The following is a 22,485-nucleotide window of genomic DNA, read 5'->3' as shown; positions in this document are numbered from 1 at the left end:
CTGCAGGAGAAAAAGTGTAATTAGAAAAAACAGCATTGACCGATCCTCTGAAATACTGCCTACATTAACTTTCTGACCGTGGATTGAAAATTGGGTTTAAAGGCCAAATTTAATTGTCTGTCGAAACAAAGTACATTCAGATGTCTGTCACTTGAATTCTTTTTTCCCTTCCTTAAATTGATATCCAAGTCAGCCACAATACAAGTTTGATTAGAAGAATTACTACCAAATTCATCTGAAAGCACAAGTATGAGTCTGAACTGGATAATTGAAATTTCCATTCTACTAAAATTGAAAAAGACAAGCCTTCTATGTCAGCTCAACTGGAGCTTTTTAATGCAGGAAAGTGGTTTATTTCAAAATTAAACGTAACTTTGTTTTCTATCAAAACACATTGTCTGCAGGCTACCTTTGCAATTAACTTCATGAAGGCTCGTACGCAAACGCTTTCCTGTTTAAGCAACTTAGCTGAATGCATACCTAATTAATATCCCTTTTGTTTATTTTCCGTCACGGTTTATATTTACCTTAGTAGCAATTGTTTAAAAGTGAATTATACAAATAAGGCTTGCAACACAAAGTCTCCACTGCCCAGTCTGTCTTTCTTGACAGTTTAATTACATTTGGCAAAAGGACGGTTTAAAAAAAAAAAAAAAAAAAAGAACATTAGGTTAAAAAAGGTGATGGGTTGGCGCCCCATTTAATGAGAATTCCGGATTTATACCAACCCTTTTAGTAAACCAAAAAAAAACTATATATACACAAATGAAACAAACTTGGCATAGACAAAGCAATATTACAAAAGGCTCCCAGATCAGATTTTCATTTTGGCAATACTAAAGTGTGGGTTAAACCACAAAGTAACGTGAATCTAAAATTGTACATTTTAATGCAGATTGTAATGGTTAGGATTTCGTGTGCTTCAAGTTTAACAGATTGGGCACAGTGCAGAAAACAAACAACGAAAAAAATGAAAAAGAAAAGGAAGCAACACATTCATTAGTAAGGGTATCAACCTCATCAAATGTCAAAGTTGAACCATTTCTGTGTCAACTAATTATTGGGCTTTTTACTTAAAGGCAGAGTTGGAGAAAGATTCAGGTATTTAGGCAACCTCTCTCGAAGCTCATTCGGCCACTAGAATGGATTTTACAGGGATGCAACCCAGGAAGACATTGCAAGCAGCACATCCGGCCTCAGAGTCACAGCATATTGATGATATAAATGCCGTAACAGGGTAATAGTGGCAGATTAAAAGATGCAATCCATTTTTAAAGGACTCCGGTTTGGTCACAATGATAACTCAAATTGCTTGATGACACGCAGAGAGTAGAGGCTGTATCAGTTACCAACATGACAACTCATGAATTGGACAAAATAAAAACTTGATTTCAATTTTAACATGCTACTCCTCTTTTAGACCAGTGGTTCCCAACCTAGTCCTCAAGTATCCGTACCAGTCCAGGATTAAGGGATTACCAGTTGTGTCAAAGGTGTTTTTAGAAGAAGAAAAAAAAAAACACTTTAGACGCAACAGGGTAATCTCCTAAATCCGGGACTGGTAGGGGGCACTTGCGGACTGGGTTGGGAACCTCTGAAATAGACTATGTGGTGCCTAGAGGGACATGTCTCCCCAATGTCACCAACAGTGTTAGATTTAATAAGCAGTACCAATGTGCTGTTACAATAGCTTCCTGTATGCAATGTATGAGCTTACATATTGACATACACGGTCATTACACAGCTTCTTTAGAACTGCACATACCGGTATACACTAAACATATTATTGTTGTACAAGGACACACAGAACCAGGAAGTATACATCTGTGGGAACATGGCACCAACTTGTAATAAGTATTAGAAACTTGGCTATAAATACAGAGCGGTTTTAAAACTCAAATGAGAGTAGCTCCAAGACACTTCGAGTTTAATTTTTTTCTTTAACTGTAGGACTTCATAAAAAAAAAAAAGATATAAAATAACCACTGTAAACGCAAGCAGTCAAGACTGACAACTTGTGCTGGAACCTGTGCGCTGGAACATTTCCCACTGTTCACGAGCTGAAGTCTGTGTCTACATCTGGATACTGTCGCTGTACAATGTCCGTTAGGAAGAAAAAAAAAAAAAGAGAATGCTGTCTATTACGTGGAAATATGCAAACTTAACCACAGATTACATATTTTGCATTTTCGATCACTAGATTAAAAAAAAAAAAAAAAATCACCATGATTTTCAAAAAAAATAAAATGGTGGCAAAAAGGCAAATTATGAATTCTGGCACAACGGAACCCAAAGTTCTCCTGCATACAGGTGAGAGAAAAGGCAAATTCGACTTGTTCCGATTCTGGATAAATTCCACTGCGAAGCCCAGCTAATTACTCATGGACGTCTCCAATTCTCACCAGGGTAAAATGGGATTTTAAAAAGCCTTTATCTTGAGTGCTGCTTTCATAGAAAGCAAAATATTCTGAACATGCATTTCAGTACTCATTCACCAGGACCATATATGTCAGCGCAAAGTGTTAATAAAAAATAAAAACGTAAATCTGTTCTTGAGTACGCACAGGGCCCCAGCACAATAATCTAGACTGTACTGAAACAAGCCCATTTAGCAGCCTGCAAAATGCGTTGGGGAGGTAGGCTGGAAGCCTCAGCTATCCTCCTTTTGCACTCCCTCTAGTCTCAGAGTCCTGACTCTGCTGGTCCCAGCCATCCGGTGTCAAATTTTGACGTCCTGGGACTCGACCATCTTTGCAAGAGTCTTCTTGATCCTCAAAGCTGTGAGACGTGATGCTGGATTTTGAGCCCAACATTCTGCCATTAGTTTTAGGACTGCTCTCAAGCACTGTGGATACAGGAAAAAAGAAAGAAAAGAAAGGCAAGTGTTAGTTGTGAACATCATGGCTGTGACAGTCAATTAACCAAGAGCTTAAACAGAGGTGGACGAGATCTTGTGCCAGGTTCTCATAAAGGCAGAACCAATGATATTAAGTAACTACAACTACATCCACCAGGTCTACCTTGTGTAAAGTCTTTATGGGTTCTTTAAAAACAGCATTATCAAATTGTCTGGTACTTACCTCGTCACTGTTCCATCTGTTTGACACTGTAGGCCGTAGGCATTTGATGCACACCACCTCTCTCATATCCTCAAACGATGGGTCACTTGGCACCATGTCATAATATGGCAACTGATATTCCTCAACAATACCTTTAAATCAGGAACATTGGACACAATAAATATAATGCAATAATACAAAAGCAAACAAATAAACCATTGGTTGACGTAGGCTGTTTATTAAACACACATCCCTTAAAGGAAACCTGCCATGGATAAAATGCCTTACCTGGGTTTCCACTCATGAAAGAGGTGGACATTACACTTCTATAACACGCACCTCCATTCTGCTCGCGTTTCCTCCTCTGTTTGTTGCCGATTTGCCTTGCTTTAAGCATGCCAACATCTCAAAGTGACATCACATCACTTTCTAACTATACGTCCCAGAATTCACAAGAAGTGCTAGATAAGGAGTTACCATAGCAAGTACAGTGTGTGCACTGTAGTTGGTATGGATGGAGAGCAGAGGGACCTCCTGTGGCCGGTCCCTTAATTACTCAGCATTCAGTGTCTGAATTGAGAGACCAATGGGAGAAAAATGTATTTATAAAGCAGCATTTTCTCCACCCCCCACCCAGAAATATAGAATGAAATACTCATATTGACTGTGTTGGAACTTCACTTAATTGCAACCCTAGTCTAGAGATACTGAGAAAGTAGGGAATACTTTGTCCCAGTAAATTTCCTACGCCTGACACTTCTAGACACTGGGTGGAGCTACCGCCATCTGGAAGTGTCAATTACCCCCAGCCATTACCAGTGACAGCTGCAGGCATTAAGGATAAGCTGTGGATGAAGGCCTGTTTAACGTAAAACACGGATGCCCTAGGATAGGAATTTAGATCAACCTATGCATTTGTGTATGTATATAAACGTGTATATGTATGCATACACATATATTGATTTATACATACACACACATACACATATACCCGAATAGTAATTATATTTCATTAATTCTTATTAGATTGTGACCTCGAACTTTACCAAAGCATGACACCAGAGGAAATGGATCACTAGCCCGTAGTAACCAGGCAAGGGTTAGAATGTAAATGATGTGTTAATTCTTACCGCCAGAGATGCAACGACGGGTCATTTCCCAGATGATCAAGCTGAAGCTATAGATATCGGCCATGATGTAAGCCTGGAAATGGTTCTTATTCAGACTCTCGTCCAGAACCTCGGGAGCCATATAACGTTTTGTGCCAACGCGAGTGTTCAATGGTATATCAACTTCATGTGTGTCACTAGAAAAAGAAGAATGTATGATATATGTAAAAAGATAAAATGAAAGTTTAGAAGTTGGATGAACGTCATGGAGAGAATGGGCGTAATCCAACAAGAAACAAAAAGGCAATTGAAAACTACACTGCAAACAATGGCAACAAATGAAAAGTGTATGACTCCCTTTTTATCAGAGAGGGACTCCATCTTGTGAGTCAGCAACCAAAAATAAAGGTCCACGGGCGTCACAAGGTAGAGTGAAGCAAAAAAGTATATATTTCTTGGAGATCAAAAAGGACAAAAATACACAAAGACACAATGTTTCAGCCTAGAGGCCTTTGTCATGTGTACATTTCATACATGATTAGAGCCACATTGCATTGCATTTTATTGTGTCCTTTTTGAGCTCAAATAAATATATATTTTTTGCCTTCACCCTACGTTGTGACGCCTGTGGACCTCCATTTTTAATTTTTTTCCTGACGGGCTGCAGACTCCCTTCCACAGACCTCCAACATAAACTTACTTGTGTGCATTTATATGAGTCAGCAGTCTTCTTAAAAGGGCGCTCCTATTAACTTACCTCCACAAGTTCACCTTCTTTAACGCCCTCCCGCCATACTGCTGTCCGTGCCTTTCGAGTAACTAAACTAGAAACTTTTTATGTCCCATAGCATCATAACCGTTTCTAAAATCCCTTTGTAGAGACTGCATGTCCTGAAAATTTGCAGCAAATGCAGAAACATCTCTTTCATTTTAATTTAATGTTCACGTATTGTCTTTAGAGTGAATTTAAAGGGTTGACTCAAGGCTGTATTTGAAACCTTCATGTACACGCTCTCTGCAATGTGCTTTACAACTATTCCCCGATCTTCGAGAAGAAGACATTTCAAGCCGAAGACCAGGAGTTATATTTTGGTAGTTTCTATACGGAACAAGGTAATTCCCAACTCATATGTCACCTGTGGTTCAGAGAACTTGTTAAGGTTTCCTCTCAGTTTCAACATCAGCTTTAAAACCAGATATTTGCTCTATTTATTGATGACAACTTTTTCACCATATAACCACCCAAGGAAAAGATGCAAGGTACCTGTTAAATTTAACAGCCAGTCCCAGGTCAGCAATACAGCAAGTCCAGTTTTCTTTGATCAGAATGTTCTTGCTTTTCAGGTCTCGGTGGGCAATAGCCGGCTTCCCCTTGGTGCCGTAGATTTCAGTGTGCAGGTGGCACAGTCCACAGGCAGTTGAATATGCCAGTTTGAGCAGAGACCGTGTATCAAGCGTAGCACACTTTAGAAAATCATACAAAGACCCATTTTCATGGTATTCTGTTATCAGGTACATCTGGGTCCATGAGCCCGTCCCTTTAATGTCAGCTGCTATAAAACCTGCATTAAAAAAAAAGTTAAAGGACACAATTAGGAGGTTAAATAAAAAAATTAAAATAAAAAATAAATAAAAAAAAAAAAACAGCCTCTAAAGAGACCTTCATATATAAAATAACATTTTAGTGTTCCTTTAATGTTTTCTTACCCAGGATGTTCTCGTGACGCATGAGGACTGTTTGATAGATCTCGGTCTCCCGGAACCAGCTGGCTTCCTCTGCGGTGAAGAACACTTTGACAGCAACCTTCTCTCCTCTCCACTTGCCCATCCAAACTTCTCCGTACCTTCCCTTCCCAATCTGCCGCACCATCTGGATTTGCTTGGCTATGGTACGCTGCACCTGTACAGGAATAATAGTAACAGTAAATATCGACCAGAATATTAATGGTAATAAATAAATAAATAAATAAATAAAATAAAAAAAGTAGAGATGTAATGAAAACACTTTACCAGCAGAGGGAGTCCAGACCCACTACCAGAGCTTTGAGAAAGGTCAATAAGAGCCTTTAATGACTCCCCACATGGTATAAATGCTTCGTCCTGTTCCAAGTCACGATTATAAAACATCCTCTGTGATTTATATTTATGTCTGAAAAAAAAAAAAAAAAAAGCAAACCACAAGTTAGGAGAAAATATAACTATTACCATTTAAATCATCACTTGAATGTTCATAATGACATTACATCACCACCAGGTGGCGCACACCATAATACCCCAGGTATGCTTTACTTTTACATGTTTTAACAACGGTGATCAACTTTGTCCATCACAACAAAGTCTTCTCATGGAACCCTTTGACAGAAAAAAAAACCTTCATAGATTGTAAGCTTGCTTAAGCTGTCTATGTCAATTACCTGTTAATGACAATTCGAGAACACACAAATAAGTAAATAGGTCCCCCTAAACGTAAACCTACTGTACTTCCTGGAGATATGAATAGTAGTAGTACGTAATATTTGTGTTGAATAATGAGCCTGTAGCAGAGTGAGTATTCTTAGAGATTCTGCAATAGATTGCTATAAAGTGAATGAAATAACCTTGTAAGGTTAGCTCCTATGTCCGAGTAAAATGATCTAAAAAGAAGCTACATAAAACATTACTGGTATAGAGATGATAAAAAGAGTTTTATTAGATATGGTTCTATATGTAAACTCAAACCAGAAAATGTTAAAGGACCACTATAGACACCCAGAACACTTCAGCGAAGTGGTCTGGGTGCCAGGTCCATCTAGGATTAACCCTGCCTGCTGTAAACATAGCAGTTTCAGAGAAACTGCTATGTTTACATATGGGTATGACAGCCGCTAGATTTGCTATGTTTACATATGACAGCCGCTAGAGGCGCTTCCGCGCTTCACACAGTGATTTTCACAGTGAGAAGACGCCAGCGTCCATAGGAAAGCATTGAGAAATGCTTTCCTATGGACTGACTGAATGTGCGTGCGGCTCTTGCTGCGCATGTTCGTTCAGCCGATGACGACCGAAGGAGGAAGAGTCCCGAGCGCCAAGGGAGCCCGGCACTGGAGAAAGGTGAGTGTTTAACCCCCTTCAGCCCGGTGGGAGTGGGACCCTGAGGGTGGGGGCACCCTCAGGGCACTATAGTGCCAGGAAAACAAGTTTGTTTTCCTGGCACTATAGTGGTCCTTTAAGGCTAGGCAATCAATGAAAAACTAGATATGCAGAGGAGTATGAATGCCTGTGGTGAGCAGGTAGGAATTCAATAAGAGAATATGTAATCCTGTGTCCCACCAAGTATTACCGCTTCCAATATAAAAGGTAAAGTACATCCTGCAAAAGTCTGAAGTAGATGCTAAATAAATCACAGTTGATTGTCAGGTAGCCAATTTAGTATAGACAATATAGAGGAAGAGAAGAAAATGAAAATACTTATGTCCGTAACAGACTGGCAAAAATTAAACTATACAAAGCCTCACTCCCTTTAAAACTCGCTAGATAGACATAGTAGGGTAGATTAGGAATGAATGTAAATAAAATATAAAAACAACTTGCTAACAATTAGTGATAAAAATAACGTGCCCAGTGGAAAAAAACAAAACAAAGCTAGACCGCCCGACGCGCGTTTCGGTGCAGCACTACATGCACCTACGTCAATAACATTTAGCCCCATTTTATATTTGTACATCTCTATATCAATAATAAAAATTATAATGTGAACTTAAACAAAGATCAATTTCAGACCGATTTTCCTCATCTAGCATTCTTGGCCCTACAGATGCATCTAAATTGGAAGGGATCTGCACAAAAAATCCAGAGATACCACCTTTCATAAAACTTGTGATCTGCTCATTTTCTACTTGCTAAGCATTACAGGACTTATAGATGACTGTAAGCAGCTGAGAGTCTAAAAGCCGGCCTACCCACAAGTATATGCTATAGTCCTAAATCTGTTTACAGAATTCTTATTGCTTCTCATATCTACTCATTCATGGCAAGGGTACACTATACTGCATGAATAATGCATAGCAGGTGTGTCCGAACGGTAGGTCGCCAGATATTATATAACCAACTCCCGTGATGCTTTACCAGTTTATAAAATGACAAAGCATAATGAAAGTTGTAGATCTGAGGACAACCTATTGAGCACTCCTGGTATATATTTAGGCACAGAACGCAATGGATGCCATTTGTGGAATACTCGCTAAAAAGGACTTACAATCATTAAAGAAGATGCTAACACAGATAACAGGATCTTACTTGTAGATACAGGCGAGGAAGATAATGACCACCGTGATCAATAAACAGACGGCAATGGATATCACGAGGGCAATGAGGTGCACACTTCTACTAAACACGCCACCTGTAACAGAACAGATACTCAGTACATGGAAAGCAGTGACAATCAGTGTGACCAGTTTATCTCTGGGGGCAATGGATCAGAGGGGACTGCTATACACAACAATGTTGGCTCTTTGTATTTTCTAACATTTCATTATTCTATGAGACTGCTGTCTTGTATTGAAACAAATGTTTAGTAAATAGAATTATAGGAACAGAAAGCCTTAACTGAAACCGTTAAAAACTAATTCATTCAATATTTATTTGCCCGGGTTGACTTTTAAATACCAGCATTTACAAAATGGTGTTTAATTTATCACGGTTCATGGTTTAGTAAAATAATCCCTTTAGAGACGCACTGACACACCATTAGGACACAGTGACATTTAATCTCTATGGGATTTCTGGAAGGGACGTCCAATTATTTCTCTCTCTATGACACAGGAAAAAGGAGCAATAAATCAGTTCATCTGCTAATGTAGAGCAGCAAGAAATATCAGAAACGTGCTTCTGAAACAGGCTCTGACATTTACTGAAACAGGATCAGAAAGGAATTGCTCCTGCTTTCAATGGTATATGCTGGAGGACGGAGGTTGTGATGGTGCTTTGACAAGTTCTTAACAAATAAACACACACATTACAAGAAAGTGTTAAACACACAATAATCAGAGCCTAGCAGCTATACGTTTGCATGATTAGATGTGTAATGCAGACATACGTCTAACTCGCACCCCACCTGATCGGGATCAGTCAGAAAATGAAAGAAAAAGAAAAAAAAATATCAATCTAACTGGATATAAATCTAAAATAATCATTCACATAGAAATCGCAAAAGTAACGTTATTAGGTAATTTTAGGTTGACCATAGAGAAAATTAATAATCTACCTAAATGACTTATGATATCCAGAATGTAACACTGTGTATAAGGGGCCCCCTTTCATAAAAGAAGCCCAGAAGAAAACACTCGGAATTAAAAGAATTAAAGCACAGAGCCCAGTGATTAGTGGCAGCTTCATCAAACTAAGCGCCACTTTGCACTCATTTCACTAAATCAATAAACGGTATAGTTAGACACAATACTATGTCGCAGTTCCCCTAAATTCCTCTAATATGTGGAATGTGTCACATGGGAAACCCGCCTTACCTTGAATAATAGGGGCCAACGTAGGTTGCAAGTCCCTATTGCAAAAGTCAGTTCGGCAGCACTCAATTGTCCTCCGTTTCTGGGCTTTGGGAGAATCCTATTCGGGGGGGAAGGAAATTGTAAATGCAAAATTGTTGATTGCCGACCGCTCATTTATTAGAAATCGATAACGCAGTTTAGTAATGTTACTAGTGTACTTACCAGAATCTGGTTAGAAGTTACTATCATTTTCAAAATGTTGCATTTTAAAATTGTAATATAAATGTAAGAATAATTCCATAAATACTATTTAAGCTTTTTTTCCCCTCTAGATTCAGTATCTGTGTTATTTGGCGTCCCCTGCCGTGTTAGAGTTGTTTGAAGCAAACATTAAGTGATACACAGTGAAACAAACAAAGCTTCTCTCAGATAGGAGGAGTGCAATATTTTTAGATTTTATTTTCCAAAAAGGGGTAAAAAGAAAGTTACTTTAGCAGTAACATGCAATTCTGAAATTATTAGACAAGCTACAGAAGAACAGCACGGAGTCTGCTTTTACCTTGCACTGAAAATCAGACCCTTCAAGCTTCATACAGCCGGATGACAATACGGCTTCTCCATGTTCATCATCTTCAATAATTGCAAAGCAGTGACCATTTGTCCTGTAGGAAAAATATATATAGATTTACACCCAACCTCAAATAATGGGCAAAAGCTTTATTCCAGCCTCCCACCCCCAGGTACGGCTCCTGCCAAGATAACTAGAACAGAATCCCAGGAATGCCAGGATATCTTTAAAGCGGACTGTATACAGTATATACCCAATTTTGGACTGGCTGCTTATGTTACCACTGACTTTGTTATTACGGCTATCTCTGATCTGTGATAAGAAGATTATTCTAAAGAATTTTCCATTAATTTTCAGTCGACACACCTGCACAACTCATGGCAAATACAGTGTATAGGTATCAAAAGGATCAGACTGTAACACAAAATTAGGGACAATACAGAACACTAAGATAAATTATGCTATCAAATGGCCCTAAAACCCACAGACAGAATAAAAATAAGTTCATTGATAACAAAATGTAAAATAAAAATATATATATATAATTTTTTTTAAATGTTCATTATGTAAAAAAAAAAAAAAACTGTTCTAAAATTGAGAAAATGGTCAAGAAAGTAGTGGAATGTACCTATCAATTTCTCCCCTTTTATACCTTTGCACCATGCTCTTCATAAATAGTCGCCAATGAATGTTACAAAATGCAAACTTGTGCATTTAAAAGCACAATAAATACCTTTACATACGCATTAGAATACAGGCATAAAGAATATAAGACACAGCTACGTTATGTTAGGAAAAACAGTGTAGTAATTGTTAACAGTCACTAGAGGGCAGCAAATGGCAAGTTTTACCTCCCTTTAACAGCAGCAATTTAATAGAGGGATCCTTGTAGGAAACGTTCTGTAAATCACAATGACAGATCCTAGATCTACACTCAAACAAGTGATTCCAAACAATTAAATGCAACGAGCTCAACACTAGCAGGACGTCAGGGTGTAGATTTACAATTTAACGAGCAGGGGAGGCACTTTCTGTGCAAACTGATCGAAAGCATGTCCTATGTTAGTCAAGTGACTGAAACCAAGTATTGTCCTCCGTGAATACACTTCTTGATTAAGGAACAGCACACACACACACACACACACACACACACACACACACACACACACACACACACACAAATACAGTGCTCCCTTTTACAGGGATCCACCATGTGGCCAGATTGTGTTTAGCCCACCACCACGACACAGTACCCAAATACAGGCGGCTAAAAATGAAACCGTGTCTTACCGCTCTTATTTAATGAATCTGTTGTAAGAGCGAGAGAGAGGCAGGCCAAACTGTTTTTTTTGTTTTGTTTTTTTTTTAAAATAATAATATAATGTTTTACACCTTAATTACTTATCGTCACTGCCATACTGTTCGGGTCCTGCATAAGCAGTAACAGCAGTCTAACACATTGCTCATGTCCCAAATAACTGGGAAGTTTAATGTTCCAATTGGATCTTAGTAAGGCAAGGTAGTTACAAGGGCAGTGATCATCATTGGTAACTAAGGGGTTAAGCCTTTCAGTGGGAGATAAATAACCAGCACATGGCAAAGCACGGCATGTGACGCTTTGATGGCACTGAAAGGGATAATGATAGTCCCTGTGCTTACCAATTCCATACTGATCCCGAAAGGTGGAACGCATAGAAACCATTTCTCATCAGCAAACTTGTTGTGACGGACAAGGGAGAGAACCTACCGAGTGCCCCATATTAAGCTCCGCTGTACCCAAAGAGTACCGTAGTTACTATGCAATGGAAAATCAGATCATTTATACCCAATGGACGGTGAGGTGACTTGTTACCCAACAGCAATTCTAAGAGGACAATAACTTGTGCAAGAAAGTGTTACCGCCACGATTGTAAACAAGCTCTGTAAACGCGTTTTGCAGCAGTCCCCTTACATGCATGTATTGTTTATGGCGTCTTCCGGGCAGTAACCAGAGCAGTAACAGTGTAGGAATGGGAGGGTGTCCTCGGGAGCCAGAGTCACTCCATTCTCCTGCTTCCTGGAATCGGAGTTCGACTTCATCGCCGGTCTGTGTGGCATGATGTCCAGGCTTTGCCCTGCAAACAACAAACACCAGGTTAGATGACTGAAGGCAGGCACGGAAACACAGTGGGGTTGGGAGCATTGCAGCAATAAATGATATCGGGCCCATATTTTCCAAACCTTACACAAACACAGTTATTGCAGCACACTGAGCTAAATGACAAATAATACACAATGATAGGTGTATTATGAGGAAGTAATGCCACGGGGAGTACTGGACACAAAATAAACCACAAGACTTATTTACTAAAGTGAGAGTTCAAAGTGAATTTAACATTTAAGGCCAGAACAGCCGAACTGGAGAAATTCTCTAAGTCAGGTACTCATCCAGATCATCTACTCTGGCCTTTGAAATTCACTTTAATATCTCCATTTAAGAAATAACCCTGTATTGAGTTGATAATGCGTGTCTCCAGGAGGGAGTTGCCATTCATTTTTCATGATGCACATAACGTTCATGCAGCTCCATTTTGTATCATTTAAATTATACAAGTTTAAAAAAAATTTAAATAGGATAAAGGCTAGGATGCCTTTTAATCGTATGTCAGCACAGGGACATGCATGTCCTGGTCAGACTTCAATTAATGTGAGTTGTACTCCACAGCAACGGTAACTATTTGAGAATGTCGCCGTTCATTCCCAATGATATTGCGGGAGAGGAGCTGTGGAAACAGCCATGTTGTCTACTCTTTATTAACATGACCGCTGCCGTCCAGGAGTGGAAGTCCCACTAATCTCTGGCAAACCGGGACCGGACATCTATACACGTTCCTCCCCAGAATACTAAAATAAATGGTAAAACAGTGTAGAAAAAAAAAAAAACACCATTTAATTCTGGTCAGGATACGCCAAGAAGCCATTTTGCCACTGGCACCCAACGTTTTGTCTTAATCTGTATTGATTGAGAAGTAAAGTTACTGACTGCTGCACTGCCCACTAAATTGTGTGTCTACCCAAACCAGAGTTATTCACAAGTTTCTCAGTCTTGGCAACTCCCATTGGATTTCAGCCTCATTTTGCGGCATGGGATTGCTAGGCCCAAGGCAGGTTATCCGATATCAGCTATTACACCCATTGCTCACACACAGCATTCGCTTTGTTTAAACTGCAGCAGATCTATAGAAGCAGTTCCCACCCAAACGTGATTGAAGATAAGAAGCCAGCGTAACGATTTGCTTCCAAAGGCAAAGCTAGAGTTTAAAAGATGGCTGGTCAGATTAGATGCAAAAAGCAGTTACCCTGCCATTACCAGTACATCAGGGAGGATTAGCTCAATTGGACTTATTACCAAGTAATTGCAATCATTTAAGGATGTTTATGGAGAAAGCTGCCTGATGGGCTATGTCATACTTTTTGTGGGTGCCCTTATTTACAGGTGTGTCGCCCCCTCTTTCTAGAACATAAGCCACTGCTGAACAGATCTTCCATTCTCTCAGAGACAACAACGTAAATATGTAACAAGGGAAATAGTCTACCTAGACCTAAGACTGAATAAAACTTTATTAAAAAAATATGTTGATGGGTGTTCGTGTGCAATCTACCTGCAGTATGTGAAGGCCATGCCCATATCAGGGCATAATGCCCACATACAGTCAATACAGTTACCTAACTAAATGGATGTATCATATATGTGGCTAGCTGCTTGATTTCATATACCTGTGGCAATGGCTCTGACTGTACTGTAGTCCTTGCTGTCGGCCCAGTAGTGATGGGAGTGAGCGCAGGACTTATCTTTCTGTATTTGTATTCACTTTTTGTATCACACAGCTTTGTTACAATGCTGCCGCCCATCCCATGTGTTCCCTATTAAGGGTTAATAAGTATATAGGGGTGTACATAGAAAATACCCCTTTCTGTCTCATTAGAGATGTCTTTGCCAGAAGCTCAAGGAAGCAGGCTGAAGGGTCAGAGTAGGACCTGTCTAGGGGGTCTGCCTTGACGTTGGCAGGCGGCATTCTCTCCGATGGCCATTGGAGCAACTAAATGACCTCCATTTGTCTAAATATACATAGGGATTAAGGAGAGAGCGCAGGTAACTTTTTCTTTGCTCTGACTAACACCTGAATTAAATAATTAAGGTGTGTGTGTGTCTGTATTTATCCCCTTGGGAATCCAAGTATGTGTATGGTGACCTCTATTCAGGTTCGGAGTAGAACCTGGAACTACACTGACAGTTAAAAAGCACCATATTCTGATCAATGGAGCTTCTGCCAAATGCTGAACGTATGCCCTGCAATTCTATAATCTTAAATCGCCTGTTCCGAGGTTTGTTATAGGACAGCAAGATAGTCTGGGGATGTTTATTTAGCGCTTGCCAAAGAAAAAATAAAACAAAGCAGAGGCCTAAAAGTAAAACAGATCTCTGAAAATGTTAGCCCAGTTAAATAATAGTTTATTTTATAAATATATAGAGAGTTACAACGTCCTTTTTAGATTGTAAGCTCTTCTCAAGGAGAAACAGCAAATGGCGCAATAAAGACTTTACACAAAGCAGAGCGAAGGATGAAATGAGATCCAAACCTCTGTGGCAGAGAAGGGATGAAATGCAGACTGGTTTTCCAGACATACTGCACAGATTCAGTTTAAATACTACTTTTCCGTCTGCAAGCATTTCCTCAGCACTGTGTAAGCGTGTTTCATTTGGACGTCAGTGTAACAGAGAATCTAGCTCAAAGGCCAGAGAGCCGTGCCAGAGATAGGACATTCCTTACCGGGACCTAACAGGCAGGATGTACTCAGTCTCTACAGAAATACTCCATAAAAATAGAATTCTACTTTCTGTGTCAGACACTCCGATTTAACGCTAACCCAATAACTTACCAGCTTTAATGGTTATGATGCCAAGAGTACCCTGGCCCGGTTTCCCAGTAATGGGGTAATCCTGTGTCCCCCAATGCATCCTGGTGGTCCAGTGATGTGCTTCCAGCGCCACAGGGGTCAGCATTCATTGGCTGAGAGTGTCAGCTGACCACGCTCAGTCAATAACCGTCATTCTGTCCAACAAAACAGAATTGACAGCCATTTCGGAGGGTTTAATCTCTTTTCAAACAGAAATACTGCACATACAGACACCAGGCACTATGACCACTGCAAATCGCTGAAGTGGTCATGGTGCTTGGAATAACCTTTTAAAATTGATCCCTCACATGTCTGGCTGCAGATGGAAAATCAACATCTTTTGTTGACAAATTGTGTCACCTTGCCCCCCATGTAATGCTCCATTTCCATTCAATTGAATAGTAAAAAATTAAGGAAGTGACATCATAAATCCCAGGTACAAGCAAGGCACAGCCAGGGCACATGTTGCACATGAGATCATCAGAAACATTGTTCCTCCTCTTCCACTAACTCTGATCAATGCTGGTAACAGCATACAGAGACCAATAAGTATCAGAAATCGAACATCTAAAACAAGTGTCTCACAAAAGCTCATTTACTCTTTAAAAAGGCACTTTAGGGTCAGGAACACAAACGTATTCCTGACCCTATAGGGTTAAAACCACCATCTATCCCCTCTGGTACCCCCATGCCTCCCCCTAAAAAATGTAAAATGTTACTTGTATTCAAGTATGGAGCTGCTAGCTCTGGCTCTGTTTCCTTTAGACCTGCCTACTGCATTTTAGGCAGCCATGACCCAGGAAGGATCTCTTACAGCTATCTGAGGAGTGGCCAGTGAAGTTATCACTAGGCTGTAATGTAAACACTGCATTTTCTCTGAAAAGACCGTGTTTACAGCAAAAAGCCTGAAGGGAATGATTCTACTCACCAGAATAAATTCAATAAGCTGTAGTTCTGGTGACTATAGTGTCCCTTTAAACAAAGCAACATTTAGAAACTATCCAGTATACACACAGATAAAGGACTGGATATCCTGATAAAAGATTGGCAGGTCGTTAAAAGTGCCTAAACTTGACTTTGTAAGCTGAAGGAGATGCACCTCAGATCGCATGTTTGCAGCCATCAATAATGACCACAAAAAGTACTGCAAGTGCCCCCAGAAAAGAATGGCAAACCCCTATTTTACATTCACTGTGCTGTGTGGCGTGTCAGTATTGTACTTCGAGTTCTCTGTTAGTGTAAACGTATCTGTATTCTCGTGTGGAATGTGACTAAAGGGTTACTGCAAGCACCATGACCACTTCAGTCGCGGTGCCTGTAGTCTGTATGCGCAGTGGCAATGAAACGCTGCACATAGAGTGTAATCCCTCTTCTGAGAGTTGTAATCTCCCCTCTGGCAGTGTCATTGGGGCGTCATTAAAGCAGGAAATAGAACTCTGAGTGGCTACTGTGAATTCTGTACAAACCTGGGTATTCCCCACCACCCACATGGTGCCATGTCCTCCCTTCACCACACCATACTGCGCAGCCTCCACGGACTCGACTGTGCCAGTTATGACTGAAACCCAACAAATATTTTACACTTAGGACATTTGGCGGAGGTTAAAGGTAAACACTGAACGGCATTTTGGGTCTTTCAGGGGAAAAATATAAATCTCACAGTGTCTAAGAAAGATTTGTATCAGTTGTTAAGGAAACTACAGACAACTGAACTGAATTACTCATAAGAGGTGTTAACTGATACCAGTCCAGACCACAGGCTGCTTATCATGACATATCTGTATTTTTTAGTCACTGGGAACTGATGGCCAGTGGGGGAATGGCTAGGGAAAATGCTTGCATCAAAGGAGCCAAATCCTTCCCGCATTACATTGAGCCCAACATTACCACAATACATCATAATACAATAAATAACTGGTGCAGTACTCAGTACTTTCCAACAGGGGTGACCGACTTTGTATTTGAACCATCAACATCATGGAGAGCAATAATATGTAAGGTGAAGACTTACAAAAACAGAAAATAAAAAAGGAAAACACACACACACACCACGTTTTTAAGATACCTGTTGGATGGTTTGTTTTTAATCAAATTAAACTTATTTTACCACTTAAAGAACTATAAAGTCCTATGAGAAACAACGATTGCTAAGGCAACAATTGCAAACGTTAGAATCAGTTTTGATCATTCTAGGGCTCTAAGTGACTGTAACTTGTCACCAGAGACAATAATTGGTTGACGGCTAGACAACATATGGACAAAGCTCGATTTCAATGCGGATCAATAACCTCCAGACAAACCATAGACTCTTCTTCCAGGAGAGAGAATAAACACAAGTGTTAACCTTCAGTGTTTGGTATTTATGGTTCTGGACAATAAAAATTCCACCACCTAAATAATATCACAAGTAAAACCTGTGCACACAGCATGTGAGTGATCATATAAATCATGTGTCAAATTTAAAAGAAATGCTTTAGTGTTTGTATTCCTAACAGTAAAGGGCCCTTCTACCCCGCTCTCATACCCATGGCCCTTACACTTACCTGAATCTAGCGCCGGGCTCCTCCTTCACTGTCAGCCAATGGGGGCGACCTGATGGGCATGCGCAGGGAACATTAAGTCTTGCCCATAGGAAAACATTGACTCAAAGCTTTCCTATGATGTCAGAAGAGGCTATGTCGTCGTAAAGCATGAGGACATCCAGCGTCGTTTCACAGGCCAGAAAGCAATTTAATGACTATCTAGCAGACAACCACTAGAGGCCATCTTTACCTTCAATGTAAACATTGCAGTTTCTCTTAAGGTTAAGACCAAGCCATGCCTCCTCCATGATGTCACAGGAGGCAAAGTAGTAAGCTGTGCCAAGAGAGCTTCGGCGCTGGAAAAAGGTAAGTGAATCATTTTATTCATTTAAATGTCAAACAGACTTTGTAATCCAAACGCTTTAGTGTTCCTTTAAGCACATTACCATTCTTACTGCCATTTAAGGTAAAGTAATCCATGCCTTGAACCTCAAATAACTTTTAATATTGTGTATAAATATAACCCAATTTGATAGAGAAATATATTCTAGAAAGGAAATATATATAATCATTTCAGATGTGCTTTTAATGTACAGTAAATGGATCTGACCATTATTTTTAAACACAATGTATAGGCGGTGTATGTAACTATATATGTTATAAAAAAAAAAAAAAAAATACTTTTGAAGTTAATGCATTTGGTGCAAACCCCCAGGCCGTGCAGCCTCCCATAAAAGGAAGGAGATTTTATTTAGTGTGTGTTTTTTTGGGAGACATCTTTTCACAGCCATGTGCGCTGGTGTGACTACCACGCAGAACAAAAAGGAAATGCCATCCTAAAAGGTGAAGAAAGATGAAAAAAGAATTCTGGCGTTTAAGTTAAAAGGAGAAGGAGTTGAGAACAAGCACGTGGCAAGAAATTCTGTTACACACAGCTTACGACTTGTCTCCACATGTTTTCTCTCTTTTTTTCCCCCCCCTTGTTTATTTTCTTTTTATTGCCTTAGCAGTCACAAAGGAGTCTGAGGTCTGGCACAGAGAACTGAATCAGCCTTTTCTCCGACATTTCTCCTTCCAACCGGCTGTTCCCCAATCCCCCGTTCATTACTCAGTATCTCAACATCCCAGAAACCCACAAGAGGGCAAAAGCCAATTGCCTTCAGCTACTTTGACCTGGCTGCTAATTCCACATCTCCAGATGGCTGTCAAAGCGCTTGCCCGTTTAGCGGTGTAGAAAGTCACTTGTCCAGAATTCTAGCATTAGAATGGAAAGAGATCGTAATATGATTTCATAAAACTCTTGGCGTTTGGGAGAGATGAAGTTATGCAGAACAAATCATTCTGGGGAGAAGGTTTTAAAAGCAGTGCTATCGCCACGGAAACCGATGGAATGTACACATTCTTAGAATGCTGCACACAGGAATGATCTTAATAGGGATTTCTCGGCTTGGTATTTACAGCAGAGCTAGTTAGCCGGTAACAGTTTAACAACCTGCACAGTAAGAAAGAGATTCTCTACCTCGAACAATCTGTCTCAACTTCTCCTACATACAAGTATACATGAAGATCTTTAGACTGTAAGAATGTGAAAGTGAATGGGTTTTTAGTAGCATGCAAGAATTTTGTTTTCTTACTTGTACACATGACATCAGTTTACAGGCAAAAGGAAGGGGGAAAAGTTATGGTAAGCAGATTTAGAGTGCAAGCTTTTGAGGTCATAGACCCGTTAGCCAACTTCCTCATGCATGCACGCCATTGGATATGAAACATCAAAAGTCCGCTCGAAGTGTAAGAAATGCAGTCAGCGAGAATCTTACCTACAGAGATAAAACCAAAACAAACAGGCACACCGGAATACAATGGGATTTAGTCCAACAAATTGTTGTGAACGGACAACAGAGTGAAACCTTTCGGTAAAAACAGCTAGGTTACAAAGAACTAAATGCAATTTCCTTTTCTGCTCTAAACTCTCCAATTTGAGAGTCAATATAGCAGAATCCGACACGTCGGGAGTAATTTTTATTACCGTGCCAGGATATTCTGCAGCATCTTGTGAATAATCAATGTTACACTCGGCCTTCAGGAACACGACCGGGTATTCAGAACCGTCTGCTGAAAGACTGGGTCATCCGAACCAAAAGGACATTATTCACCAGGGCCAGGTATCCCATCACAGCAAGAGGTGAAAATTCAAGATCCTTCCCACCTCCCACCTAGTAAGACATTCCCTGTTTGAACATTATAGTAGTATTATTATTATTATTGTTATTTGTAAAGCGCCACCGAATACCGCAGCGCTGTACAATGTTATAACAACGCTTGCGTCCTGTCAGTCTATGGAAATCTTTAACATATTTGTGAACACAACTTTGCTTTTGCCCTACCTAGAGACAAGGAAAATGGAAAATATACAGTACTGACCGTCGCTCTCACTTTTCAGGCATTACCTTCCAAAATGTCAAGATTTCTGCCTGAAGGAAAGGAGAAAAAAGGGGGGGGGGGGGAAGGGAGGAGGAAAACTACAGATCTGTTGCCAGGGTGGCTTGTTAAACTTAAAACGTTCACGATAGGTATGCTATTTTTCCATACACTTAATCAAAACCATGTGTTAGAGTTACGGCCTTGTGAATTCACACAAATGCCTACATTCAGTCTGATTTCTACGCCGTTCTTAAACACAACACGCTTCTCTGGGGCAATAGCACGTTGAAGCATATTTTTACGCTTTCGCTTTAGACATGTCGAGGGGGTGGGAGGGGTGTTATACGTTTTTGGGTGAATATGTCACAGGTGGAGTAAGAGACCAAAAGAAAATAAACTTTTTTTTTTTATAACAAATGGGCATTTATGTTAGTCAAGGTGATAAAGCGAACTTTCCTTTGGGCTTGATTTAGTTGGCGCCATTGGCAGGAACCTTTATTTTCTTAGTATAAGCTTGACATGAGACTCGCTGGGACCCCCTTCGCCCACTGCCATTGAAAACAGAGCACTGGCAAATAATGTAGCCAGGAAAACCAGAAGACATCCCTAAAAACATTACAAGGGTCGGAGGAATTTACCAGCTGTTTAGACAAACTATGGGTCTAGATCGTCATCTTATTAGAGTTGGGAGATTGGGGGAATTTGAATGAATAAGAGGTTATGAGATGTTACTGTTGAGATGTTTGGATCAATGTTTTAACTTTCAGTGGGAATTAAGGAATGAACCTGGGGGGTGCAACAAAGTTAAGATTACAAAATAACTGTATTCATCTTTATGTAAGTTGGTGTCAAGCAGATATAAGTTCAGTATGTTTAATGACCTTATCACTTTAAAAACAAACAAACTTCAACACTGACAAAATAAAGAATTATAAAAAAAAATAAATAAAAAAAAATATTAAAAGAACACTATAGCGTCAGGAATACAAAATGTGTATTCCTGTCCCTATAGTGTTAAACACATTTTAGGTGCCCCCCTTAACCCTCTTAAATAGGGTTAAAACTTTCCTTTTTTTCCCCCAAGTGCCATGCAGATCCGCCCATGGTCCGTCTCCTTGGCTAAGATCATCAGAATTGACCATCTCAGCCAATCCAATACTTTCCATAGGAAAGCATTGGGAGGCTTTTGCTCATTTGTGCGGCAAAGCACAGAGCTGACCAATCAACATCTCATAAAGATTAATTGAATCAATGCATCTCCAAGGAAAGCGTGGAGATGCTTAATGTCAGTGCTGCATCCAGGAAGCACCTCTCGTGGTCATCTGAGTGACAGCCACTAGAGGTGTTACTAGGCAGCAATGTAACCTCTCTAAAAAGACAGTGTTTATGTAAAAAAAGCCAGCTTGGACAGGGAGTAGACACAAGAACTATTACATTAAGCTGCAGTTCCTGTGACTATAGTGTCTTTTTAAACTATCCTTCACTTCGTTAATCTTCTTGACACAAAAAGAAATGCTCACAGGTTTCTAGTTAAATATCTTTAGCTCTTATTTGTCAGGTTAAATGAATTAGCACTTGGGTGTTGTAAGCTTACAGAAATACCAGAAAGGAGAGAGTTCTTACAGATTTCAATGGCGACTTCTGGAGAACCTCATGGTTGGAAGTCATTGTCTAACTTGGTACATAAGCTGGTTTCAATTGGGCTTTCAAAACTTTCTGTTTCGGTACATCCAACTTGTCTTGTTGCAACTACTTGTTTGTTAGTCCACCTATTATACTATTCTGCAGAATTTTTTGTTGCGTTATAAGTAATGATCTAAACCATGGGTCGTCAACCTGGTCCCTACCGCCCACTAGTGGGCGTTTCGGGATTCCAGGTGGGCGGTAGGGATTTTCACATTTTTTTATGGATTGGGTGAGCGGGCGGGCGGGTGTGAGCCGGCGGTACCCCTGCGATCGGGTACCGCCATCACCACTTGCGGCCCCGGCCCGGGCGGCAATCCGCCGGGGCCGCATATAGAGGGGTCCATCGGGTGGCCCATGCTGTCAGGGCCACCCGATGGATGTGGATTGTGAGGGGGCCCGGTCAGCGCTGGGCGCTTTAACAGCGCGACCGGCCCCCTGTGATGACATCATCTCTGCTGGGAGGAAGTGATTCCCCGGTCACTCCTCCCAGCATACTGAGAGCCCGCGCGGGAGGAAGGAAGAGGAGGGAGTCAGAGTGGGAACTCTGACTCCCATCCACCTGAGCCACCACTGGACCCCAGGGAAAGTCACCCTCCTGCACCTTAAAGGTAGGAAACAGGAGGGTGACTTAAATATAATGTGTGTTTGTGTATGTGTCTTTGTATGTATGTCTTGTGTGTGTGTCTGTATGTGTGTCTTGTT

The 22,485-nt window shown here is 40.4% G+C and overlaps 1 protein-coding gene across 1 annotated transcript in view; it reads right to left on the bottom strand.

The window, feature by feature from the left end:
- Positions 1 to 1,650: 1,650 nt before the first annotated feature.
- Positions 1,651 to 22,485, bottom strand: part of BMPR1A (bone morphogenetic protein receptor type 1A) — a 98,378-nt gene continuing 77,543 nt past the window's right edge. Inside the window, exons 4-13 of the mRNA XM_063433595.1 lie at positions 12,168 to 12,330; positions 10,208 to 10,310; positions 9,670 to 9,766; positions 8,444 to 8,546; positions 6,179 to 6,317; positions 5,876 to 6,068; positions 5,433 to 5,730; positions 4,190 to 4,365; positions 3,081 to 3,211; positions 1,651 to 2,845 (exon numbers count right to left, since the gene is read on the bottom strand). Of these exons, the coding sequence (XP_063289665.1) occupies positions 2,720 to 2,845; positions 3,081 to 3,211; positions 4,190 to 4,365; positions 5,433 to 5,730; positions 5,876 to 6,068; positions 6,179 to 6,317; positions 8,444 to 8,546; positions 9,670 to 9,766; positions 10,208 to 10,310; positions 12,168 to 12,330 (1,529 nt within the window). The 3' untranslated portion in view covers positions 1,651 to 2,719. The remainder of the gene's footprint in view (positions 2,846 to 3,080; positions 3,212 to 4,189; positions 4,366 to 5,432; positions 5,731 to 5,875; positions 6,069 to 6,178; positions 6,318 to 8,443; positions 8,547 to 9,669; positions 9,767 to 10,207; positions 10,311 to 12,167; positions 12,331 to 22,485) is intronic.

Source organism: Pelobates fuscus, chromosome 10 (genome assembly GCF_036172605.1).
Source record: "Pelobates fuscus isolate aPelFus1 chromosome 10, aPelFus1.pri, whole genome shotgun sequence".
Taxonomy (NCBI): domain Eukaryota; kingdom Metazoa; phylum Chordata; class Amphibia; order Anura; family Pelobatidae; genus Pelobates; species Pelobates fuscus.
This window is presented reverse-complemented; position numbering and strand designations above follow the sequence as displayed.